Source organism: Corvus kubaryi, unplaced genomic scaffold (genome assembly GCF_017639235.1).
Source record: "Corvus kubaryi isolate FWS band 111438036 unplaced genomic scaffold, C.kubaryi_AGA036_p1.0 split3-73, whole genome shotgun sequence".
NCBI classification, from domain to species: domain Eukaryota; kingdom Metazoa; phylum Chordata; class Aves; order Passeriformes; family Corvidae; genus Corvus; species Corvus kubaryi.
In genome coordinates, this window is record NW_024582091.1 from 4,172,029 (window position 1) to 4,193,085 (window position 21,057).

The 21,057-nt window shown below is 41.8% G+C and overlaps 1 protein-coding gene across 2 annotated transcripts in view; it reads right to left on the minus strand.

Moving 5' to 3' along the window:
* Positions 1-21,057, minus strand: part of ELOVL5 (ELOVL fatty acid elongase 5) — a 39,597-nt gene that overhangs the window by 4,589 nt on the left and 13,951 nt on the right. Inside the window, exons 1-6 of one of the 2 annotated variants that reach the window (XM_042016397.1) lie at positions 14,140-14,186; positions 12,266-12,334; positions 10,224-10,411; positions 3,317-3,394; positions 2,513-2,684; positions 858-982 (exon numbers count right to left, since the gene is read on the minus strand). In XM_042016397.1, coding sequence (XP_041872331.1) covers positions 858-982; positions 2,513-2,684; positions 3,317-3,394; positions 10,224-10,411; positions 12,266-12,323 — 621 coding nt within the window. In that variant the 5' untranslated portion in view covers positions 12,324-12,334; positions 14,140-14,186. Of the gene's footprint in view, positions 1-857; positions 983-2,512; positions 2,685-3,316; positions 3,395-10,223; positions 10,412-12,265; positions 12,335-14,139; positions 14,187-21,057 lie in introns of those variants that run through there. The other variant, XM_042016396.1, reaches the window with a different exon arrangement.

A 21,057-nucleotide genomic window follows, 5' to 3' on the forward strand; every position in this document is an offset into this window, starting at 1 on the left:
CCCCCCCCCCCCCCCCCCCCCCCCCCCCCCCCCCCCCCCCCAAGAGCATAACAAAATAATTTATGTCTAGGTTTCGGTTTCCCCACCAACAAAATGAGGAAGACAGAACACTGATACACATTTCCTGGAGCTGTTCTAACATGCTGTACACACTGAAACCTGGTTCTTGTGCAGTATCACTACAGCATGTGCTGTATTACTTAATTTCACTGCTCTTACCACCTCCAGCACACGGTGGTCAGGCTTCATTACCACGCACACTAGAAACAATGCAAGCGGACACAAGGAGTCCAACACAGAATTACACGAGAAAAAATCTGCCCATTTAAAGTGCAGAAAGAGAGAAGAAATATTGAATAGTTTTTAATAAACCATTTGCAACTGCATGCAAAAGTAGGACAGAAAAGGTACTGTATCAAAGGAGTAGAATGGCCCTTGTTAGCTGTGGACAGCATTGCACTCCGTTTCTGGTCTGTCCCAGCCTGACCAGGCAAGCACAGGGAAGAGCAGGCTAGTTCAAGCAGGCTTGGAAGAAAAGCCTCCTCCCTGGCTACTGAGTCCCAGAATTCCCAGCACTGCAACTCCCAAATACATCTAGCCACACACAATATGGTGACCTCAGCACTGATTCATAGACCCCACCAGTCCCCAGCTGCCCACTGTCCTGATAACAGAGCAAATGGACAGGCAGAGGCTGGATTTCTAAGGTGATGTAGGTACTACAGGATGTAGAAGGTACCACCTCTCATTCTCCCTTCTGCTATCCCCTGCCAAAATTTCCTAACTCGGTGTAAAGACAAGAGGACCTCCTCACAAATACAAAAGCCTGCTGAAGCACTGAAGAGCAAATCACTCACCAGCTGCCCCTGAGTGATGTACTTCTTCCACCACAGATAAGGACGCATTGCTGGAACAGCAGACAATCCGTAGTAGGAGTACATGAGGACATGGATAAAGCTGTTCAGTGTGGCACCAAAGTAAGCTAAAAAAAGGGCAAGGGAAAAAGAAAGTACGCTGCATTACAAGGAGAGAACATGCTGTTTCATGGAAGCTACAAAAATAACAAGTTCAAAATGTTTCTATTTAAAATATGATTTCTCTTAGAAGAAAAGCAAGAGGGTTTTTTTTTAACCCTGTTTTTCATTCTGCTCACCCAATGGAGTAGCTGAGCTGCTTTGCAGCTTCGTGCTTTACACCAGCCTTCTGGTTTTGCTTCCTCAGGTTACTCTTTATCACATCTGCATTGTAGTTTCTCAGAGGAACTGAGGAAGCTGATTGAAAGGAGGAATGCTCACATACCAATCAATCAATAGCTTCGCCCATCTACTTTTAGGTTGATTTCAGTTCCTTCCAGGTAGGAGCCAATTTTGTCATTTATAACCAAAAGCTTCAGATACCTTCAGAAACTGCATGTTAGCTACTTATTTGTCCTTGTTTACAGCAGCTTTAGTCCTTAAAGACTTTTATCTTAACACTGAACTGCATAGAACTGTGACGACACAACAGAACATAAAGCTTGAAAGAAGAAAAACACATGACTAGAAATAGCACCAAAGTGTTTTCAAGACCACAGGAATACAAGATAGATTCTAAGTATATACAGTTTTGACTGCTGTATGAACAGGGATTGACTTCCTTGGAGGAGAATGCATTTCCAGATGCAGACTTTTTAGAAGTTCAGTATTACTCACTGTTGTGCTGACAAGACAAAACAAATACGAGTTTCTATGTTGTTTGGCTCAGAGAGCAGACTCCTGAGGAACGCAGCCTCTTGGTCTGCACTGACAGTAGGTCACATCCATTGGGTTTGAAAAGGTTTCTCTTGAATAGTGTTCAACAAAGCCACTATCTATAAGCTGCACATCTAAACCACAACTAAGCCATGCTAATGCAGTTCGGAAGCTAGATGTCAGCTAAATGCAATGAAAGTAAAGAATCAAAGCCAGATTGCCAAAGGTTAGCAGGATTTAGACAAGAGAGACATGGAAATCTTCCACTTAAGATTCATTTGTTCATGTTCATTAGTGCTCAGGGGACAAGATTTTAATTGAAATCATTTGTTATGGCTAGTGGTATAATGAGATTAAATTAAGAAAGTCATATCTCAAGTGAACTTTACAGATACAAGGACAAGAATCCCTCTTAGCCGTCTTTCAGCTGAAACAAGCTTTTGGCTTGACTTGGAAGAGAGTATTGTTTCATCAGAGGGTCTGTAACTACAGCAGAAATAGAGAAAGCAAGGTTGATGGGTATCTGACCTGGGCTACTGCACATGATAAATGTCACACTGTCACACAAATTCTTCAAACTACATAGACACTTCTTTCCTAGAGGCTGTGCTGGCAGCTTAATTCCTGCGACTATCTACAACAGTTACAATTCAGCAAAGCAGCTTAACATGGTACAGAACAAATCCTGCAGCTGAAGGTACCGAAGATGTTTGGTTTGATCAAAAGACCACCAAAGTGAAGCCCCTGTTGCAGATGTTCCCCCACCATAATGAAGTACTTACAGTGACCACAAGGCACCCAGTTCATAACAAACCACCAGATGTTCAGCATTGTTGCATGGTGGTAGACATGCAGAACAGTGATCTGATGATTATTTTTCCTCAAAATGAAAAAGAAGGTATCCATGAACTCAATGAGTTTGGAGAAATAGTACCACCAGAGGACACGTATGATCTGGAAAGAAGGAAGCAAGTTTTAGAAGCACTGCACATTGAGGGGGCTTTCAACTCTTATGCTATCTAAGTAATTAAAATCCAGATTCTGTGCTGCACTACTTGGATTGAAGACATTACTGGGGTCTTCTGTAATACTTCTGCCTCAGGTTTCTCCATAGGAGATCGAGGTACAAACCTATAGCTACTGCTGAAAACAGGATGACAAAGACTGTTTTATGAGGCTACTGCTGTGCACCTGGGTTGTCCAGGGAGAAACAAGAAAATACTTAACCAGAGCTGGTGCTGCAGTGCTCTCTGTAAAGGAGAGATCAGAAGTGGGACCAGAAGAAATCATCACCACATCTCAGAAAGAGAAGGGTAGTCACAACACAGAGTGGTTGGATACAGTCTGAAGACCAGGTCCTCACTTTCTGAGAACACTCGAAAATTTGCACATAATTACTCACAAAAATACCAACTGTGAATATATCATAGATTAACTATTATGTTTGACAGTGCATTGTCCATTGTATCACAAAAGGAGGAAGAAAGCTTAGAGTTTAAGCAAAATGTGCTTAATCAATACTGTTCTGCTCTCCACTTAAGTGGACAATTTGAAACATTACCAGCTCTAAGTCTCGATTACAGTACCTTCATATCAGCCTCTCCTCCACTGTGTGTATCCTGACAGAAGAAATTGTATCCTCCTTCCAATACTCCTGTCACCAGCTAAGCAAATAAAAAAAATGAAGTGTTATTTGGGGAGAAGGCTGAACTCCATGGCACCTCCGCAGTGGCTCTGCCCAGACATCTGGTGTCAAGAGATTCCTGGGCACCTGAGAGTGGCATGAGGTTGAATTCAAGTTCCAAGCAGTGATCAAATCATAGTGAAGGGTGAATTAATAAGTTCTCCCAACTGGGGTATACCAGAATAAAAATAGGAGGTATCATTTTATCCCCACTTATCCCACACAGTGTATTTTCAGAGTCATATTCCAGACAGATTCTCATGAAATCTCCTTCTTTGCTGATGATCTCATTGTTGAAGAAAGTAAATAACCAAAGTTCAGTAAATACATTTTTCTTCTGATTACTTTTGGAAATTGTTACAACTTTAAGAAATTTTATGCTCAAGATGTGACTACAATTTTTTCAACCATGTGACAGAGCGTATTTTCAGCTTTGCTACTCTTAACAGCTCACAACAGATTGTTTCACTGCATTGCCATTCTTCAAGATCTCTTCAAGCAATTCACTCATCCCAAGCACGTTACATCCTTCCCAATGTAAGTGACTTCCTCTGCAGGATATGCTGTTGCCTGCCTGACTTCCTGGCAAAACAAATAATACCTCAAACATAATGAAATCACTATTAAGAGTAATGTCCAATGATTAGTCATGAAAGATGACAGGGTGCCCGCTGTGGTGGGGCTGGCTGAAATCTCTAGAGAAACAAGATCCATGCTGGATGTTCACACCTCACCCTTTCACAGGCTGGAGATGGTAGGACAGGTTGAGGGTGGAATGGGAGGAGGGAGCATATGCAAGGACATGAACAAGATCCCCTTTAATATCTCAACAGAAGGGATCACTGGACATTGTCTAAAAAGATGTTTTTCCTCTTGGGACTAGCATGAGGAGAGGAGTAAAAACTTTAGGTGACTCCCAAGTGAAAAAAAATAGAATTGTTAGGTATCTCAAAAAACATCTGAAAGGCAGAAGCAAGTTGTACAATTTTGGCCTTATCTACCTGCAGAATAAAAAACAGCTTTGCAAAGCCACATGGAAACTCCTTGTACTGTAAGTAATTTTAAACTATCATTTGATTAAAGGACTACAATAACTGGTATGACTAAATGCTGCTCAGAACTGTGAACAGGAAGCTAATTTTAAAAGGTTCAATAAAGATTATCACTTAAATTATCTACTGTTTCCCAATGTTATTTCTTTCATGCCTCATTTTCCCTCTAAATTAGCTTTTAAAATAGTCAGCCTAGGTCATTATTTTTGACCTTCTAAGATAGAACTATTGCTGCAATTTAGGGGAAAAAATGTACATCTAGTTATATCATAATATATAAACCTGGAAGTATCTCATGTATTAGAGATAAATAAATCAATAGCACCCTGCCACAGCAAGGGCAGGGCAGCCATGCACATCAGCAGCAGACCCAGGCACTTTCCCTACCCAAGCAACAAAGGCAAGGCAGCCATGGAAGGACTCCTGTCCTGGCCGCAGGGCTGCGCAGAGGACACCAGTTTAAAAGTGGTACCTTGCTAAAGGACCAGCTATGCCCCAGAGCAAGCTTTGCACCAAGCCACTTTCAGGCCACTGAGGGAGACTGTGTGGCCTTGCAAGTGCCCACCAGTCCCTCAGACAGAAGACCACATCGTGCTGTGACCATGTTAAGAGCTTACAGATGTTTTCATACAGTTCTTACAGTTCTAGGAATAGAAGCATAATCACATTGTTTATACTGTAATTAATCCAAACAACATCCATCATTAATGCTGCACTCCATAAACTCCCCAGTAAAGGCTGGCATAGTGAATCCACAGAGCTTTCCCTGCAAGTGGTACAGGTTCACCACCTAAAGCATAATGAAGCCAAAGGTGTCTCCATGGATCCCACCTCTCTAAAGGACAATGGCATCAGTGTAGCTATGAGCAGTGGCTTCAGCTCAACCTGAGTACTCCCTTGTTCACAAAAGAACATATTGTATGCTAGGAACTGTAATACTCTCACAGCCACAAATGATATAAGCAAAGCAACATTTGTAGGAAATGTTAGCATATCTTATCATATAAATAGTTAGTATAGCTACAAAAATAATTTAATTGTCCACTTCCCAGAAGGAACTAATTGGTAAAAACCTGCTGTTGCTGCCCACAAACTGCTGTTGCTGCCCACAAACCTTACTCGGTGCAACATACAACATGTAAATAATCTTTTTCCCCATTTAGCCAGCTGCTCCTTTGCCTGGCATCACTATTTTTTGCACCTACAATGCTTTCATCACATGCTGGAAGGCTTCAGAAAACAAAACCAATAGATCACTCAGTAACATGACCATGAATGGCTCCCAAACGGCTCCATTATGCATGGGTGTACAGCCCCAGGAAGCTGCTTCCCTGCCACCACAAAAGCGATAAGGAGGGCTCAGAAATTGCCAGCAGTGCATTTAAGTCCTTGCTGTTGCAGTCTGCTCCCTGGATGGCCAGCGTTTCCAAGCCCTCCTTACATCACTGTACAGTAGGTCTGAAACTTGCCCAGGAACAGAGTGGTGGCTCCTCAACCAACACAGCCTTGAGACAACACTTCGTTGCCTGCTGTCTCTAGGAAGTCCTTCATCTTCAGGCTGGCAGCAGTCCAGGTCTGCTGATGGCACTGCTGATGAACAACCACAGGCAAATCTTCTCTTGAGAAATTAACGTGTCTAGAAAAGGCCAATTATAACCATTTTCACTTGAGCAAACCACTTATTGTGGTTTCTAAACTGCACAAAAAGGCAGTTTCTTCATAAGCCAATTAAAATGGTACTCAAACTTAACGCTAAGTCCTTCAGCTCAGGGGGAAAACCTGCAGCTCAAGGTTGCATTTGTGCTGAAACAACTCACACTTTCTTCCCCTGCAATGAAGTTTTCTTTTTTCATATTACTTTCATTTTGTTATTCTCTTGCTGAATTCTTTAAAATGTTGTGGCACATGCTTTTTTATCAACTCTGCTACCAAAATAAGCCAGGACACTAACACCAGTCTGACTGGGCTGGAGGAGAGGTGTTACTGGGGAGGATTTTGTTTTTTCTCATGATAAAACTGAAGTCTGAGACTCACTGGAGAGGGGCAGATAAGGCACCTAGCACTGCATCACGCTGTCAAGGCATGATGGGTTTACAAGGTTCAAAACAGAGCTAGGTTAGAGTGAAGAGAAACAGAAGTTGATGTCTGATCAAAGAAAGCAAATGCCTGCAGAGATACGGAACTTTATCTTTACATGAATGCAGGCACCCCAGGGCAGAGACAAGGGCTTCAGGGTGGTGGAGAAAGAAAGGGGAGAGGAAAGAGCAGCCTAGCTGCCATCCATGGCTCATGTGACACAGCACCTCTGCACAGAGTCCCCTACTTCCTAAAACTTTTCCTACAGCATATGCAACACCTCCCTCATCAGGAAAATCTATCACTTTTCTCAAGCAGATTCAGTAGGGAATTAATTTTTCAGATGAAGAAAAAAGACAGTAAAGAAATCACTTAACAAAGTGAGCCTTCAATGCTGACCAGTTTTTCTAACGTAAGCCCAGGTGATACAGAGCACTTGGCTAGTTTTGCTAACAAACACCCCCAAAATATCATAGGCCTGTGCACTGTGTAACTGGGTACCTGGCGCTCTCCCTTCTTTGCTATATTACCCAGCTGAGACTCAAGCAGAGAGGCAAGGGCCCTACTCATCACTTGTGATCCCAGTGCAGAGCAGCAACACAGGTGGAAGCAGTGCTGCCTCTGCTGTTCCAGCTGCTCCTGCAGCTCCTTCAGACACGGCTGTACCAGTCAGCAGGTGATCAGCTCTGCTCTATAACCCCTATAACCCCTCTACCAGCCCCGCTACACACCTCCTCCACCATGCAGCAAGCCACCCCTTGCTGCCCCTGCCCAAGACACAGGACTGTTATTTCTCCCTGAAGTCCAAGCACTGTAGATTTTTACAGAATAAAAACACTGTTTGCCCCTGAAGAACATCCCGTCCTCCTGAAGGTATGTGACAAATCAACCTGGAGAAATCTCTCCAGCTCCCCTAGATCTGCCTTGCCTTTTATATTGTCTGGGACAAGTGCAGTCTGCTTCTCTGTGAGTACCAAAACCCAGCCAAGTCATTAAATATCCAAATAAAAAAGGTATAGCAAGCACAGACAGAAACTATTAGGAATTCCATATAAGAAGTCTAAGATTTCTAGTGATTTTAGACCAAAGTACACAATATCTAGAGTTACACAAATCCTATGATGCCAATTTCCCCCATGTTATTGCTTACAACCATTCAGACATAAAGGTCAGAAAACCAAGTAGGTCATCCTTTTCATCCCAGTTGGGAGGATGCCTCACTTGAACTTGTTTTGGTCACATAATACGCAAACTGAGCTGTGATGCTATGAATCATGACCTGAATCACCAGAGCTATAACTCAGGAAAAACTTCAAAGCAGTGTTTCAGGTGTATTGTACACAAGCTATTAAAGCAACTTCTTTTCAGACACGCTACTAAACAAGTTCATAAATGGTGACATTTTATGATTTTCCTCGCAGTAGGACTGAAAAATTTTAATCCAACTGAAACTCAAAATGACAACAAGGAAAAGAACAGGGAGTTACACAAGTTTTTTGAATGCTGTTCTTCATCATTTTGTCTTAAAACAAGTAAATGTACTATAAAGTGCTACTGATATATGGCTAATCCTTCAAAGGAAATTTCCAAGACTGATGAGAAATAAGCAAGGTTATCACATGCTGTGCACCAAGAGAGGTAACTGTACAGGTACTTCAGATAGAGAACATACCTGGAGGTGCAAGAGCCCATTTTTTCCCTATTGCCCTTGGCTCTCTCCCTGCAAGCATCAAGCAGTGTGGTGTTATGTCAGCATGGCTCTCTGCTTTGCAGCATTTTTATGGGATAGGTCCCATGTTGCAGAGCATCACTTACCCTCACATCCAGCTTGCTAGTGCTGCCAACCACATTTCATTGCAACTATCATGCATTTAATAACCTTCGTAATGCTCTAGCTTTGTGTATGCCCATTTACAAGGGGAAGGCATATTTACTATATTAATGAACACTTCCACATGGATAATATTAGATTAGGAGCAACACTCACTTTAACATAAAGCATTTCATTATATAGGAAGGAGTGGTCTTAATATTCACTGTATTTTAGTTGTGTCATTGCGCCACAATATAAAAGCTATGTATCTGGTTACAAGTACGAGGACTTCTTCAGCATATAATGAACAGTCCTCTCTTGGTCACCAGTTTATTGTTAGTGAGAAAAAGGCATTCGTAGGATCAACAGTTCAGGTATTTTCTCTTGTTTAAATTTACCAGCAGGTTTTGTAACACAGCAGAATGTTACAGTAATTTAGAAACTATGAGTATTATTCCAAGTATTCAAGGAAGAAAGATTGGCTATCCTGAGACTTTTATCCACACTTGGTACAACTGAAGGGAAGTCTGCACTTGTAAACTCTCAATAACATAACTGGAGGTTAAAACAATAGATCACTATATAATTGTAAATAATATCTGAAGAAAATAATGCAGATGTACCCTGCATTTACACAAATTAAACTGATCAATACACATTTTTTCTGGCTTGTAACACCCTGACAAGGAGATTAGAAATGTAAGCACATCAAGAACACAAGTAGTTCCCAGCACCTACTGAATCCAAAACTGCTCCCAACTGAACAATTAAGTATCAAAGTCCTTAATAACCCAACTCAGTAATTTCTGAGTAGACAATTCACTACACAAGAGAAATAACATTGAATTTAAATCACTTCATCTCTAAACACTCACCTTGTAAAACACTATAGAATTAACTACAAACTTAAAGGAAAATTGCAGCTTGCATACACTTCTAAGCACATGCAAAAAAAAAAAAAAAAAAGAGGTAGTAGTTTTAGTCCTAGGTTGTATTTGAAAAGACTGTATTGAAAGAATTGAAAAGAGGATGTTGAAAATGAAATATCTCCTTACAGAAAGGAGAAATACTTTGGTTAAAAGCATGCCAGAATACTCTGATACTCTGTACATTAAAGCAAACCAGTAATTTTCTGACCACATTGTTATTTACACGACCGTAGTTCTTCATTTTCACTTGAACAAAAATACACAGTTCTGAGTAAAAGCAGCTGAAGAGCTCTCTGGAAAGTGGAAACTTTACACTGCCTAAATCTTTGGGTTTTTATGAAAGGAAATAAGTCCACAGAAAGTTCAATTCAGTTTGAAATATATTTGTATGCTTAGATTTTAAATTCAGAGAAAGACATGAATCACAATGGCATTGTTTCAGCAACGTTTTTTTCCCCAGCAAAACTAAGAGGATGCAAAAGAACCTATTGCAAACTTACAAAAATAGATGCAAGGAGTGTGTGCATGACTAAAGACAAGTAAACAAAACATGTTTTGCCCTCCAGATAAAGCCACAGTTTTGCTACAAAGTACTTTGTACAGTGCACCAGCACAATCACATTGAGCAAGGAGAAGTTACTGAAGGAGTAGCCAAGTTCATGCTGAAAGATCAGGCCTTCACTTGCACTGACTGAGAAAAGCGCATTTGAAACATTGCTAACCGAGGCCAGCAAGGATGTTTAAAGAAAGATTTGTTTCACCTGATCCTTAGAGGTAACATTACAATCAGGGTTTTCTCCCCAGAGAAGTGACATTGAAAATGGTTGCAGATTGCTTCCCCAATTTAGGAGCACTGTGCTCAGAGATTATTTTCAACACGAGCCAATGTAATTAAAACAGACACTGCAAAATAAGCCTGACCAACCGTTTTTCTCTTACCTCATAAAACATATATAGAGAAAGCAGTGTAAGTCCAAGGTTGTAGATCACTAGAATACCCCTGCATGAGAACGGCTGCTTATTCCGCATGTACTTTGGTCCTAGCCATACGATTAGTAAGTACAAGACTGAGAAGATAAAGGTAGGTGTATAGTTCTCCAGAAGAAGCCATCCTTTTACTCTGGGGTCTGAAACAAACAAACAAAACCATACAAACACTAAGATTTTGTAAGGAGAAGAATTCAACACATCTAAAAATAGCTGCACCCAAAATGCTTTCAGTGCTGGAATACCAAAGAAAGACAAAGGAAGTGCAGCACGCCCTTTTATTAAGGGCCACAATGCTAATTGCAAACAACAATATTTTATTTATGTATTTGTTAAAGAAAGCAGAAATAATTATTTTCCTAAGGCAAAAATATTCTTAAGTTATTACCACTATTATTTTAAAATACTCATTACCATTCAGAACTGTCACCCACTTGAATACCATAGATAAGCTTAAATTACAAAGAAATGCTTCAACAAATCTATCCCCTTTATTTTCTCAAACCAACCCTTTCCGATGGTAGACACCTTATTTCCTAGAGTTAGCAAACCTAGGACTGAAGCAGATACCTCTGTAGTTATTGGTGGATGATCCTGATAATTATTTTCCAGTCAATACTAATACAATTAGAATTTTGTATGTGCTATTAGAAAGAACTAAATTTTGGAGTCCTTGTACGAGCAACAGAACACAGAGCAGTCAGTTCAGCCCGAGCAACCAGGCCAGCTGGCAACACATCAACTTCTTGGGAAAAGCACATAAACCACCCTGAACCAGAGAATTTTAGGGGAACACTTGGAACAATTGTGTGATCCTTTTGAACCACAACTGTGTTGTCCATACCTGGCAACAGCACGGTATCTCACTCCTCTCACTAAAGTCAGCCCAAAGTACTGAAACCAAGTTAACCAAACTATAAATGAACAATTCAAGTACTGCTGTCACTCACAGTCTTGACTTAATTTTAGAGAAGTCATACATGGATCCTGAATGTAAGAAATGAGGCCTTAAAATTGTAGGTTGGAAAGTAGGTAGCCAAGCCAGGGAATTGTTTGGATTTGCCACCTTTATGGTTCATTATTTTTCACACACAGCAAATAGAGACCGTATGCCAGCACATGCAATATGTTATATCAGAACATCCAGGCTAATTTACACAGGCTTAGTATGAAGAGAGGGGCAACAAGGGCACTGAGATACTAATAAAAGCAAATGAAAACACACTTAGAAGAATGAGAGGCTTGTTCCACCTCCTGTGGACTTTGTCCTGTGAAGAAGGGGCACTATCACTAGATCTTCACTGGGACAGAGAAAAGGCATTACTGCAGCAGTCAGAGGAAGAAAGCACATGCCACTGACCAGCAGTGCTCGGCACACTGTGCAGGATGCAGTCATTTAATTCCCCTGGTCAGAACCATGGGGAACTAGACCATCCTACTCAAGCCCTCAGCATGAGGCCACTGCTTCTCCTGGTCCCATGGCCTCTCCCTCCCTCACACTGACCAGGACTGCACTTCTCCACCTGCAGAGTTTTTCCCAGGGCAAAACCCACCAAAACTATTGCTTCTTTAAAAAAGAATGGTTTCAAAGAAGCAGTGTTTTCCAAAAACTACAGATATTTTTAGTGAAAAATTCCATAGGAGCTCTAGTTATGAAGGCAAGAGTATTTTCATTTAATTAAATGCAAATTAAAGTGGCTATTTTGGAATAAAAGCTATTACTAAATTAACAAAAAAAAAAAGCAGCAAAGATCGGAGTGAGGTAAGTCACTCACTAAGACAAACACCATGAGCTTAACTGATAGTAAGAAGAATGACCTCTTCAGGTCAAATGATCAGAAGCATTGAGTAGACTCCTATTTATTACACTGTCATACATGCTTTGAAGAGCCTAAACAAAGTAGTCACCTGTCAATGTCAAGTTAGAGGAAAAATGTTTCCTATATTCTAGTAAGGTCAGTTTTATTTATGTGTTAACTTTTGAGAAATCTTACCTCTGGGTCCAAGCCAAACATCAAAGTAACTATTGATTGTTTTATCCACAAGTTCCATTCTACAACCTACTGAAATGGAAAGAAAAGGAGACAGTTAGTTCTTCTGCTCAGGAAAATAGTTTAATCATCTGAACACATTCTGTTAGGGTTAACAAAGAAAATACTAGTATGCAAAAATTCCAGAAAACATAATGGGCTTTCTCAGCATATAAAGCTGGGCTTTCTCAGTACATAAAGCTTATTCTATTCTCAGAGAGACATTGGTGTATGAGCTACACTTCCCACCGAAGTATTTAATCATAGTTAGAGATGCACAGAAGCTTAAAATAATGAGTTCAGATTAACCTAAAGTTCTTTCTAATTCTGTATTTTGTACATGCAAATAAAATACAGCATCTTGAAAGATCCCTCAATGAATAGGAGGACTGGACTTTGAGAAAGCCAGCAACACTGAAATTTTCAGATAAATACTATGAAGCTATTTTAACAAAGAATCTCAAGTAACTAGCAAGGCTAGCTAGGGAGGAAGAGGGAAGGAGAAAAGAAGTAAAAACTGGCTCTGCTATCACCTGCAGATAGGTGACTGATTACAGCTGTGATTAACAGCCCATAAAACCAAGAGATCAACAATCATTGAGTGACAGAGAGGGCTGCAGAGGCCAGGGAGAAAACACAGCATCTTATGGCATGACCATCTCCAGTTCCAGAAACTGCTTACTGCTAAGCCATTACCAGATAAAATTCATCCAACATCAGTAGACTGATTCAAATGTCACCTGTCAGCTCCTCACGTGGCCACTAGTTACTGGTAGCACCTGGTCTGCACACTGAGGTACTCACACTGAGGTACCTCACTACGGTTAAAGAAGGAAAGAAGCAGCAACACTGTCCACAAGCAGGGACAACTGTGCATGAAGCTGTTCTCAAGAAAAGAGGAAGTAATTTTCTTCTTGATTAAGAAAAAGCCCCCAACCCTTCCAATTTCCTCTTTTCTATACAGAATTGTACTGAACTTTCACTAATAAAATTGTATCCACTTTTAATAGAATGGTTTTCACTTCCTGGTGTTTCTCCTTTCCTAAAGTACTAATATTAACAATTTTTAGCTAGGGGGAAATAACATAAGCAACACAAACTGTCAGCATACCCACAGCACCAACCAAAACAATTACACAAGCTTATATGTAGTTGCTAAGAAAAGAAATTAGTATCTTTTTTTTTTTTTTTTTTAGTTCTACCTAAAGAAACCTCTCTCTTCCACCCATGAAAACCCCATCTTCTCCAGGGGATTTTTGATTTAAACAAGTTAAGTTAATCATATATCCTCTGGTTTTAGTTAGCTGAGACTGAAACCTCCATTTCTTCCAGGTCCAACAAGAAAAGCCAAGCAGGATGCAAATGATGCTTTCTCCCCAGTCTGAAGTGGGTCTGGGAGCCAGTGCCGGAAAGCCTGCAGGGGCTCCGACTTCCCATGGGACCAAGCAAATACAAGGGGCTTAGGTCATGCATTTCCATTCTGTGGTCTTCTAAATAAGCCCATATCCCTTGCACCACAGGGCCCCAGGCAGGAGGCTGACAAGCTCCCCAGGGACTTGTGCCTGCACCACCACCCACTGTTCCCTGCAGGCCTCTCAGGGACACACAGAAGAGACTTTCCCTTTCGTATCATACCGCTTTGACCCACAGAAAGCCACAGAAACACCACTGGAATCTGGTCACCAGGCACAAAGAAAAGGGCTTGATCAAAATAACAAGAAGTGTTAAAAAGTATTTTGCAGCCCTGATTTATGCTGGTTTTATTTTCTGACTTAAGAAGCCCAGCCCGAGTAAGGAAACACTTCAGAAGAAAGTGCATTTTTGGGATAAAACCTCACCAGCTACGGTACTGCAAGCACTTGTGTGAATGGCCACAGCACTGGCACACTGGTGTCCTAGGAATAAGGAAATATAACTTGTGTCACCAGAAGTGCGAACAACAGGAAGGCTGTGAGAAATGAGTATATAATTACAAGGAGAAAAAAAATATCTAGAGAAAGCACCCTTTTTTTTGTCACCCCATTTTTTTTTTAAATTTGTCAGCTATTAAATATTGCCACAAAACCCAGTCCCTGGTGGAGGATTCATTTTGTTGTTTGAGATTCCCACTTAATCAATTTGTTGCTCTTTTGATCCAGTACTGATTGGTCTAGTTATGCAGCACTGCATCAGCCAAAAACCTGCATCTGACTTCAACTACCCTTTTCACAGGCAAAGGCTTCAGATGGGAGAGGCCGGTACAAAACCAAAGGTTTGTTATACAAAAATTTACAAAAAAGCTCAATCCAGAACTGACTTGCTACATACATTGCTACATTTGCTAGACACCAAAAATGCATGTATGTAAATGAAACAACTAAGAAACCAGAAACAAACTCTGCCTAGCTATAGCAAAGACAGCAAGAAATGAAAGTCCATGTTGAACCCCTCAATAAAACTGGAAGAAAAACTCATTCCCCAAGAGGAGGAGGCTTTCTGCAGAGGTCTCAGCCTTTTTGGGCTGGTACCCCAAAGCAGCTTTTTGTGCCAGCATTATCAGACAGCAGACTGTAAAAGACACAGCAAAGGAAAAACTATTCCTGGTGTCGATTTCCACAATTTGCAGAAAAAGAAATTTTTTCAAAAGGAACTCATTTGTGTAACAGAAAAACAGAAGGAAACAATCTGCTTTTGTTCCAGAGGGGGTCATGTGAAAATGCATCAAGTCTCCTGCCAACAGCCACACAACATTAAACACTGCTTCAACAGCAGCAACTACAAGGGTTCTTTTTACATTAGAATAGTTTCCCAATTCAGAGAAACATCGACTCCCAGAAAAATTAAACGAGTGGCCATTTGAAACACTGAGATCGGCATATTTCCCAATACTGAAGGTAAGCAAATTCTGCAGCTGACCGCATACACGAGCAGATTAGCAGCAATGCTCCTTTACCTACAAGTCATCCCACAGCAAGGCACACTTGTTCACAGAATCATGGAATGGTTTGGTTTGGAAAAGACCTTTGAAGATTATCTAGTCCAACTCCCCCACCATCTTCCACCCAAGCTGCTCAGAGCCTTATCCAACCTTGAAAGTTTTTGTGGATGGGGCGTCTACCACCTCTATGACAAAGCTGTTCCAGTGTTCTAATGCCCTCACTGAAAAAACTTCTTCCTTACATGTAGTCTAAATCTGCCTTCTTCTAGTTCAAAACCATTACCCCCTGTCCTAACACTACAATCCCGATTAAAAAGTTTGTACCCATTTCTCTTGTAGGCCCCTTTTAGGTACTGGAAGGCCACAATAAGATCTCCCTGGAGCCTTCCCTTCTCCAGGCTGAGCAGCCCCAGCTCTCTTAGCCTGTCTCCATAGGGAGAGGTGCTCCAGCCCTCTGACCTACTCTGGATCCACTTTAATATGTCCATGTCTTTCCTGTGCTGAGGACCCCAGAGCTGGATGCAGCACTCCAGATGGGGTCTCACCAGAGAGGAGGGGCAGAATCCCCTCCCTCATCCTGGTGGCCATGCTGCTTTTGATGCAGCCCAGGATACAACTGGCTTTCTGGGTTGCAAGCACATATTGCCAGCACTCCTCTACCAGCACCCCAAAGTCCTTCCCAGCAGGGTTGCTCTCAATCCCTTCATCCCCCCAGCCATACTGACACTGTGAACTTCCCCAGTCCAGGTATGGGACTGCATACTTGGCCTTGTTGAACCTCATGAGGCTCCCAAGGCCCACTTCTTGAGCCTGTCCAGGTCCCTTTGGATGGCACTCCAGGGATGTCAACCACACCACTCAGCTTGGTGTTGTCGGCAAACTTGCCGAGGGTGCACTCGATTCCCCTCTCCATGTCACTGATGGAGACATTAAACAGTACTGGTCCCAGTATGGACCCCCATGGGACACCACTTTGTCCATCAGGACTCTGAGCTGCTGACCACTACCCTCTGGATGTGATCATCCAACCAATTCCTTTTCCAGTGAACAATCCACCCATCAAATCCATACATCTCCAATTTAGAGAGAAGAATGTTGTAGGGGACTGTGTCAAAGGCCTTGTAGGAAGTGACCAACAACATCTGTAGCCTTATGCAGTACCTACAGCCAGAAAAAAAAAAAAAAAGACCCAATTAGGCCAGACAATGCTTTTTAAAACATGTACCTCTATATACACCAGTTATTTTTTCCTAACCTGCCTTTCTACAATGGAAAAAAATTATCCTCTCTGACACCAAATTTTACCAGTGCAGTAAGGCCCTTGACCAGGGCAAGTTGGATCAGAGTCTGGAAGCACTCAGGCTTACAACCTGGAAGACATTTTACTCCTTCAAGTCCAAATATCTAATCCAGAAAAAAATCCTATCTGATGCTTTAAACAAACAAGATTACTGGACTTTAATTCTGCAACACAAACATAACAATGGGTAAACTTGCACCTTGCCCCAACAAGGTCAAGCAACGTCATTAAAATATTACTTTTTTCAATAATCCTTTGGATTTTGACAGACAGGTTTTTCTGGACATCCACAGGCCATTTGGCATCCTCGGTTCATTTCTGGCACTATGAGCTGAGACAAACACTACGTTTCAGAAGCCACCCAAATATCTGGGCAGAAGATGTGAAGCTCTGCCCTACCACTCAGTCCAGGCATGGATGGCCCCGGTGCTTCTTGGTGTGACAATCAAAAATACAGTTCAAAGCCTACACAGAAACATGCTTTTCTTGTAGTATATATTTTTAATATTTACTTATAGAAAGTGTTTCATACAGGCTACCAGCATTGACAACCTGCTCTTCTAATGCACATAACTACTTTCTGACAACCTGCTCTTCTAATGCACATAACTACTACATACTGGAGGATTTCAACCAGCTCCTGCCCTTCAAGGGAAATTCTCTCCTACACTTTCCACAGAAAACACATTCTGGATGGTTTATGCTATGAAGTAATTTAAGAATTCTTGACCCCATTTTGATGGTGTTTCTTGAGTTTCTTCTTGGAGTAACTTTCCAGGTGTAAAGATGATGAACAAAAATATAAAGGTTTGCTTTCTGTCCCATGACACCCTTTTTAAGCAAATCAAACAGCAGCAAAAAAACATTTTAAGCTGAAAGCTCAAAGAACTGGGAGCCTGCTCCCTTTCAGAAGGATCCTCCAGCTCTCACCCTGCTGCTCAACAACTCCCTGAAACAGATCCCAGTTTTCACAGCTAAGTGCCTGAACTTGAGTTCCAAAAAAACCCCCAAAATAGGCATCTAAATAATTGTTCTGGCTTCTGAAAGAAATGTGCTGTCAGGCCTGGCTGCTCAGCCTTTTTGGAAAACAGCCACTTTCTCTGTTCTTAAATTAGGACTTCAAAGCCTAATTTTAGCCACTTGCTTTTGGAAATCTTGATTTGTGCTTTCTTTTAAAGTAATGTTTCCCAGTCCCTGCCACTGCAGAGGTGACTCCTCTTTTTCCTCCTCCAAAAGTACAAACTATCCCTTCTCCAAAACCCCAATGATTACACTGCTGTTTGCTTTTGTAGATGTACTGGAATTGAAAACACTCAGCTGCTGGAGAACTGGAAGACAGCACTGATAACCAAAGCTGTCAACTGTTTTCTGTCCGTTTGCCAAAGCTGCCCAGTTTCTCCTTTCTATTCCAAAGCCGTAACGGCCCCTTGAATGTGTTCCCTTTGCCTTTCAACTTCCTGCCAACTCCAGATTACCCTTTTTTTCCCTTTCTGAATACCCTCCTAGATCCCAAGCATGCTTAATGTTAGCAATAAAAAGGACTTCAGAATAAACTGTAGTCCGTATTGATCTGATTTATGGGAAACCAGGTGAAGCACGAATGCTGCAGATTTTGCACTTGAATTTTGTTAAAATACAAGAAGCTATTTTTAAACTTTATTTTGCATCTCTATCTTTAGCAAAGTGATGCAGATTTTTGGCCCCCTTGCATCAGCAGCAAACCCTCCAGCTTGCTGCTGACACATCAGGACCCACAGTGCTGAGCTTTCACACTCACCAGCAGCACCAGGGTAAGGAAGTTTAGAAATAAATAATTTGTATAAAATTCAGGGAAGCGTAACAAATGTGGGTCAAAGGAGAGAAGCTAGTTTCAAACAGTTTAACCTCAGTGGGATTTCAAACCACTTGGAAATGCATGGGGTAAAGGAAGATTTCAGCCAGGGGCATATATAGGGGGGTAATTTCATAACACTACTACTCCTGTCATTCCATTCCCTCAAGTCCTTCAGTAAGGGTTAACTTAGTACATAAACAGGGATGTGGTAATTAAAATATTTTACAGAACAGAAATAAATACAAGAAAGGATACTGCAAAACAGAATAACTAACTGCATTCAGTACACAATACCTCATTAAACCAGAATCTAATGATCTTCAGATAGGCAAGAGAAATAATACGTCCTTGCAATTTTATTCACACCTTCAGCAGATCTAAACTAGCTTAAATTAGGATCTGACTGTCCTAGGATTAGGACATTCACACAAAATTCATCCCCTTGCACTCAACAGCTCTTGATATGGCATGGGATGACTTCAGGCAGAGGGAAGACACCAAGGGTGATGGCCAAGCAGGAAGAGCAAGTTGGAAGCAAGCACACAAACACACCCATGGAAGTACTAAGAATCAGAGGAAAATGGGTCATGACTGCCTCTCCATGCCAGAAGGATGCATTCAGCATCCATCTACAAACAAAGCTGCAAAGCCCCCTTAGCAGCAGCCAATCTGGCATCAATCAGCACCACAGTTTTCACAAGAGCATGCACTTTCCTGGAATAAAGTGTTCCAGGGGGTATATCCTGAGCCTGAACACTGCCCATACACCAGCACTGCGATACTGAAACCTCCTCACCGCTGCTAGCTTACAGCCTGGTGCTGTGAGAGAAATACAGTCAAAACTGCAGGAGTATTTACAAAAATAAAATGTGGAGGAAGAAAAGGCAAAGCACACAGGTTTATTTCAACTGCTGTAATTGTAATATACAGCAATGACACTGCAGAGAGCTTCTGGCTAGGGTTTAAGAACTGCTTTTTTTTTTTTTTTAACTGAAACAGAAGAGAGTATCTGTAGCAAACTAGGTTAGACGGAAACAGGGAGAATATGTACATGGCACCAGAGCAACAGGTTGACTTTTTGTAAGGAAAGTCAAAGCACAGCGTTTGCTAGATAGCATTGCTCTAAAGCCCCCCTCCCCAAGCACTATGGCAGTTTATTAACAGCTACTCTTTGAATCTGAAGTTCCATCTTTTTACAAAAGCTGTGCTTTTTTGCAAAACTTTGGGGGTCCTGGACAACAGCAAGTTGAACATGAGTCAGCAGTGCCCTGGCAGCCAGGAGGGCATCAGGCACAGCATCGCCAGCCAGGCAAGGGAGGGGATTGTCCCGCTCTGCTCTGCACTGGGGCAGCCTCACCTCGAGTCCTGGGGGGTGTTTTGGGCACCACAACATAAAAAAGATATTTTAACTATTAGAGAGTGTCCAAAGGAGGGCAACAAAGATGGTAAAGGGCCTTGAGGGGAAGCCGTATGAGGAGTGGCTGAGGTCACTTGGGCTGTTCAGCCTGGAGGAGACTGAGGGGAGACCCCACTGCAGTTACAGCTTCCTTGTGAGGGGAAGAGGAGGGGCAGACACTGATCTCTTCTCTGTGGTGAACACTGACAGGACCCGAGGGAATGGCCTGAATCTGTGTCAGGGGAGGTTTAGGTTGGATATTAGACAAAGGTTCTTCACCCAGAGGGTGGCTGGGCACTGGAACAGGCTCCCCAGGGCAGTGGTCACAGCACCAAGCCTGACAGAGCTCACAAAGGGTTTGGACAATGCTCTCAGGCACATGCTGTGACTCTTGGGGATGGTGCTGTGCAGTGCCAGGAACTGGACTTGATTATCCTTGTGGGTCCGTTTCACCTCAGCTTATTCTGTGACTGCAGCTCACAATGGAAAATTAGCCTCAGGAGGCCTGGGAAACTAAAGGGAGTTGAGAAGATGAAGGGAAAAAAGCTAAGTCCAGAGGGCCATAAAGACTTTACCTTTCATTTCTGGTCTCGTTTCTTTTATTCAAAAGTCACCTGCAAGAAAGTCTGAAATTTTTTTCTCTAATTTAATAGTGGGATTCCTGTAATCTCTGCGTACTTCACTCAGATCAACTTTATGCTTCCACAGGAGAAAAATAAAGTCACAGTCCCCAAAGCCTATTTTAATGAGCCTTCTTGGTCAAAACCCTGCATTTTCTAACAGAGCCAGTGAGACTACAGCCAGCAGGACCAAGGATGGAGAAGCCCAGCCTTGCAGGACCATTACTTTCAAGAGCACTGTATACCTTCCAGACAGTAAGCTTCAATTTACCTTTTCTTTAAATGCCCATGTCTCATAATGGCACCATAAAATTTAAAAAGCAAGAAATAGAAAAAAAAATGAGTGACAAGTGGGACTGTCCCTCCACATGAACCCTCATTTCCTCCAACACCCTGCAGCTGCAGCACCAAATCTGAGCACTGAGAACATTTGTCACCTACCTGCCCCCTCCTCCTGCCAAAATACTGCTGGCACCAAGCTCTGAACCTAGGGACATCTCAAGAATAAAACTCAAACTATGGAGATATATAATTCTTGGTTACTTTCTTTGCATTTAGTAGCTTGACACATGAAAGTTTGCCATCTAATCTATAAAAGTACTTAAAATTCTCCTGCACATGTGACACACTGTACAAAGCAAAAAATGGCTGTGTGCAGCTATCCTGTAAACAAGGTTTAGCTATATAAA